At 64.1% G+C, this 5,005-nt stretch overlaps 1 protein-coding gene across 1 annotated transcript; it reads left to right on the top strand.

Moving 5' to 3' along the window:
* Window positions 1–1,240: 1,240 nt before the first annotated feature.
* Window positions 1,241–3,611, top strand: LOC132320383 (uncharacterized). The gene is made up of 8 exons (XM_059832678.1): window positions 1,241–1,262; window positions 1,793–1,902; window positions 1,982–2,032; window positions 2,144–2,221; window positions 2,529–2,584; window positions 2,812–2,881; window positions 3,076–3,122; window positions 3,398–3,611. Exons 2-8 carry the CDS (start codon window positions 1,801–1,803, stop codon window positions 3,597–3,599), a joined length of 606 nt encoding a protein of 201 aa, XP_059688661.1. The 5' UTR covers window positions 1,241–1,262; window positions 1,793–1,800; the 3' UTR covers window positions 3,600–3,611.
* The last annotated feature ends 1,394 nt before the right edge of the window (window positions 3,612–5,005 follow it).

A 5,005-nucleotide genomic window follows, 5' to 3' on the forward strand; every position in this document is an offset into this window, starting at 1 on the left:
CAATCTCTGATAATGGTTATAGTTGTGATTGTTGTGATTTGTATACTTATCAGCAGCATTAAGAGCACAATAATGAAATCTGTGTTAACCATGCAGTATACTCCCTCAAAATATGCTCATGTAAGTGATGTTCCTTTAGATTCTGTTCATACAATTGATGTTTCAGTACGACCTTAAACAACTGAGAAATGGGGAATCACAGTAAGCATCAAACTCGCCAAGGCTGCGCTCCTGTTTAACTGGGGAGGCCGCGTGTGGGGTCCATGCTAGCAACCTCGTAGCTGGTGGCCCTGTCCCCAAAGCCCTGTCCCCGCTGACCCCACAGCCACTGGCCGGCACAGCCCCGGCTGCTCCCTGCCAGCTTCTCCAGCCACTTGCAGGTTTCGCTGCCCAGGGGAAAGGCCCTGTCGGACGGAGGCTGGAGCCACCCGGCCTGCCAACTCCTCAATGCGGCACCGCTGCACACAGCCGCTCGAAGGGCCAGAGCTGAAGCACGTGGGTCCCTGCCTCCTCAGGCGTGCCCCCACCCTTTCCTCCTGGTGTCCTGCCATGCGCCTGCAGCCGCGGCTCCCAGAGCAAGTGAGCGACCCCTTTCCTCTTGGCAGCCTGCAAGCATGGGGTCTGCCTGGGCTACAGCAGAGGGCTAGTCTTTATTTTTCCCCTTCCCGGGCTGAAGATCTGCCCCGGGGCTGCATGCTGGATCCAAACAGGGGCTGCATGCTTGAGCCCTGTGCTAGAGCCCACGCGGTGTTGCTGTCCACGCACACATGCACACCTGTGGTGCATACACGCGCGTGTGTGATTGTCTGCACGCGCCTGCTGGGAGAACCTGCGCAGCCTGGCTCGTGCTTTGTCCTGGGTGGGGACCTGTGACCGCCGGACGGTGAAGGAACAGGCAAACCCCACAGGGAGACGCCAACACACGGCGCCCGCAGTCACTCCTGCCCCAGCACTAAGAGCGGGTGCTGAGAGTGATGCCCTGTTTCCCCGGTGGCCGTGGCTGGGCCCCACATCAGCTCTTGGCGCCAGCCCCAGGGAGGTGATGGCCGCGTCACAGTGCGCAGCGGTGGCCGTGTCACCGTGACGTCACTGTGGGCTTGTGACACGGGCGCCCTGGCGGGTACAAAGGGGGCTGCTCCCAGAGGCGGGGGAGCATCTGGGGGAGAACCTCGGTGCTGCTGGGCAGGAGTTTGGAGAGTACCCGCCAACGACCTGTCTCGCGTCCGCCGTGCAGTGGAAGGTCCCTGACGGGGGAGAGGAGGGTGAGGGCAGAGTATCCCCACGGTCCCCGCAGCCCGCGGCTGGGCGAGGGGGTTGCCGGGGGTCTGTGTGTGGCTGTGAGCAGTGGGGGGAAGGCAGTAGCCTGGGCCGAGGCAGGCCCAGGTGGGGAGGCCGCGTGTGCTGCTGGGGCTGGTGGGGGACCAAAAGGAAGGGGGTCCCGGGGTTGCGGGCGTTGCGGCCTCACAGGGCAGGATGGTGAGACCGGAGGTGTTGCAGAGGCCCCGCGGCAGGGCAGCCCCGCCAGCAGGCGGGGCCTCCAGGCGCCCGGCACGGCAGGCATGGGGAAGCTCCTTCCCTCCTCAGCGGCCCCTGGTGACGGCTGACGGTGCCCCTCGCTGGGGGGAGGCTCCCGTGCCAGCCCTGGGCATCCCTGTCTGTGCATGTGCGTGGCTGTGTCCAGTGCGTGAGAGAGCGTGGGTGTGCCTGTGCTTGGGGACTGGCCCCGCGAGCGTCTATGCCTGACAGTGGCAGCGGCCGTGCCCCTCACACCTCGCTGGCTACCGGCACGCAGGTGCAGCCATGCAGGCAGAAGCGGTGAAGCAAGACCTCCGCATGCTGCGGGAGCGCCTGGCCCAGTGTTCTGCTGAGACACAAAGGCACAAGGAGATGCTGCGGTGTCTGGTAGGTGTGGAGCGTTCCCCTTGTCCCTGGGTCTGGGGCTGCGAGACCTGAGCCGCTGACCCCTCCTTTCCCCATGCAGGGGAAGAAGCAGCAGGAGCTGCAGAAAACCATGGACGAGCTCAGCGTGGAGGTCAGGGTCCCCTCCTCTGCCCACGTCCCCCAGCTGCAGCGGCTGGGGCTGTGCCAGGGGCTCAGTGCCTGTGTCCGGGGCTCAGCGCCTGTGTCCCGCTCCTCTTCCCAGAACTGTGACGTGGCACGCTCTTTCGAAAACCACCACCAGGAGCTCAAGCAGCTGGAGGGGCTGGTGGCCCAGATGAAGGTGAGTTCACGGAATCACAGACTGGCTGGGCTTGGAAGGGCCCTGTGGGGATCATCCGGTCTTGTCCAACCGCCCTGCTCAAGGGGGGTCACCTCGCGCTGGTTGCCCAGAGGCTGTGGGCAGAAGCCTGACTGGGGAGGACATCTTCCCCAGAATACAGGGGCGTCCATCACTTCTCTGTGCCTGGCCTTGTGAGGCAGTGCCAAAAAGGGCTGGGGGAAAACGGGCTGGTGCCCACGGGCCCTGGGGTGGGGGGTTGGAGGAGGGCCGCCGCGGGCTCAGGGACTCGGACCCTTCCTTCTCCCAGGGGCTGCGTCAGGAAATCAAGAAACTTGAGGAGGCACAGGCGCAGGAAGAGGCCTGGTGAGTTCAGTCCCTCGCCCCACACGGGTGTCCAGGGGGGTCTCTGCAGCACCCGGTGTTACGGGGCTGCCAGTGCTTGTGTCACGCAGCGGGGTGGGGGGAATGTGCAGCACGCGCTGTGACAGGGGAGTCCAATCCCTGCCTGGGGTGCCGTATGTTTGGAAGGGGCCCCCTCACGTGGCCATGGAGGCCTGTAACTCGTCCAACCAAGCCCTTGTTGTCTGCAGCCAGCAGCAGAGGAAGAAGGAGGCAGAGGCGCCGGGGACTGTGCTGCCGGAGGCGTCGGAAGCACAGCTGGTAAGCGGGAGAGCCTGTGCCAGCCCCTGCCCCGGCCAGCGTGGGTCTCCCTGGGGAGAGGGGTCCATGGAGGTCTCAGCCACGCATGGGCTATCCGCCTGCGCAAGGCGGAGGCCAGGGGCACCGCGCAACTCCAGCTCTCCCGGCCGTGCGGCAGTGCTTGACAAGTGTCCTTGCTCTGTCTTGACCTGCAGGAGAGGGACATGCCGTCGAGGAGACGCGGCTTCATTAATTGGCTGCGGTGAGTGTCCCCGCTGGGTGCCCTGTGTCCTGGGGCCCGCTCCTGGGCAGCGGGTGGGATGGGCCGAACACCTGCTCCAGCCGGCGGGGCTCACAATTCCAGGCAGCTGGGGAGCTGCTGGCCGGCTGTGGGCTTGGCTTTGCAGCTGGGAAGTGCTCAGCTTTGGTTTCCTCTGGCCCGTGGGGCTCCCAGAAAGAGCCCCCTCCATCCCATAGGCAAGAGGGGTGGGGATGCATCCACCTTGCCCTGTCTCCCATGCCTCTTCTCACCCACAGGAGGCTCTGCCTGCTCTTGGTCGGCCTGCAGCTGGCCGTCGGCTTCTCTCTGGCTGCTGCGGTGCTCTACGCCTCCTGGTACGACCCCGAGCTCTTCTACCGCCTGCTGCTGCGCGTGCTGCCTGAGGAGACCTACGCCCACCTGGCGTACGCCCAGGGAAAGATCCTCCCCGTGGTCAGTGAGGGGCTGCTGCCCTTTTGACAGCCCCCCCCAATAAAGCCTCTTCTATCTCTACCTCCATGTGCTCGGGTGTGTTTGTTGGGGTGCAGGGAGAGGGTCTTGCCCTGCGTGTTGGTCCCCGCAGCCCCTCCAGGCCAGGCCCTGTCTCATCTGCTAGGCACTGGGCGCCGCCAGCCCGCCTGACGCGAGCCGGCTCCCTGCGTGCCCGCCTCCCCTGCCCTCCCTCCCTCCGTCCCCGCAGTATTGAGGATGCTGTGTAATCAGGTGGAAACACCCCAGGTCCTCTCAGGCCACGGTCGGTTTTTTACTCCACCTTTTCTGCAACCGTTTCGCCATGTGCAGGCCAGACCCTCTATAGCGTGTCTGAGACTACTCAGGCTCCAGCAGCCGGGGACGCATTTACACGGAGCCGGTAAACGTTATCACCCACAGCCCCCTAGACCCCCCGTTCTGCCCACAGCCCCTGTGGCCCCCACACCCCTCCTCCCATGCCACAGCCCCCCAGCCTGTGCCCTTCTCCCTCCCCACAGCCCCACAGCCCCGGTCTCCCTCCCTCCCCATGCTCCCATGCCTGGTGGCCCCACAGCCCCGTGGCACCCTGTCCCCATCCCCAGCGCTGCTGTCCCCATGGACCCGTTGACGGTTGCACCCCATCCCGTGGGGTCCAACCTCGTAGCCGGTGGCCCTGTCCCCAAAGCCCTGTCCCCGCTGACCCCACAGCCACTGGCCGGCACAGCCCCGGCTGCTCCCTGCCAGCTTCTCCAGCCGCTCGCAGGTTTCGCTGCCCAGGGGAAAGGCCCTGTCGGACGGAGGCTGGAGCCACCCGGCCTGCCAACTCCTCAATGCGGCACCGCTGCACGCAGCCGCTCGAAGGGCCAGAGCTGAAGCACGTGGGTCCCTGCCTCCTCAGGCGTGCCCCCACCCTTTCCTCCTGGTGTCCCGCCATGTGCCTGCAGGCCATGCTTTCCTCTTTGCAGAGGACCGCACAAGGCAAATGAATGTGGAAATAGCACATCCTGAAATAATTAGCTATTACTATGCTACTTGCGTTGCTGTACTGTGGGGGAACACAGTGTGGGAATGCAATCCCGTAAATTGGGCCTACCATGTAAAAAGGATGTTAAGGTACGTGAATGCGTCCCGAGAAGGGCGACAAAGGTGGAGAAGGAGCTGGAAGGCATGTCCTCTGAGGAGCACCTGAGGACTCAGGGTTTGTCTACTTTGGAGAGAAGGAGGCTGAGGGGTGACCTCACTGCTCTCTGCAGCTTCCTGTGGAGGGGACGTGGAGAGGGAGGTGCTGATCTCTTCTCCCTGGTGCCCAGTGCCAGGACGTGTGGGAATGGCTCAAAGCTGCGTCCCTCAGGGGAGGTTCGGCCTTGACGTGAGGAAACATTTCTTTACCAAGAGGGTGGTCAAACTCTGAAACA

The sequence above is a fragment of the Gavia stellata genome, chromosome 35 (assembly GCF_030936135.1).
Source record: "Gavia stellata isolate bGavSte3 chromosome 35, bGavSte3.hap2, whole genome shotgun sequence".
In the NCBI taxonomy this organism is placed as follows: domain Eukaryota; kingdom Metazoa; phylum Chordata; class Aves; order Gaviiformes; family Gaviidae; genus Gavia; species Gavia stellata.

Excerpts from the sequence above, each read along its gene's own strand:
- LOC132320383 (XM_059832678.1), top strand. The coding sequence starts at position 1,801 with ATGCAGGCAGAAGCGGTGAAGCAAGACCTCCGCATGCTGCGGGAGCGC. Across the intron at positions 1,903-1,981 it reads AGGAGATGCTGCGGTGTCTG|GGGAAGAAGCAGCAGGAGCT; the intron begins GTAGGTGTGGAG and ends TTCCCCATGCAG. Across the intron at positions 2,882-3,075 it reads AGGCGTCGGAAGCACAGCTG|GAGAGGGACATGCCGTCGAG; the intron begins GTAAGCGGGAGA and ends CTTGACCTGCAG.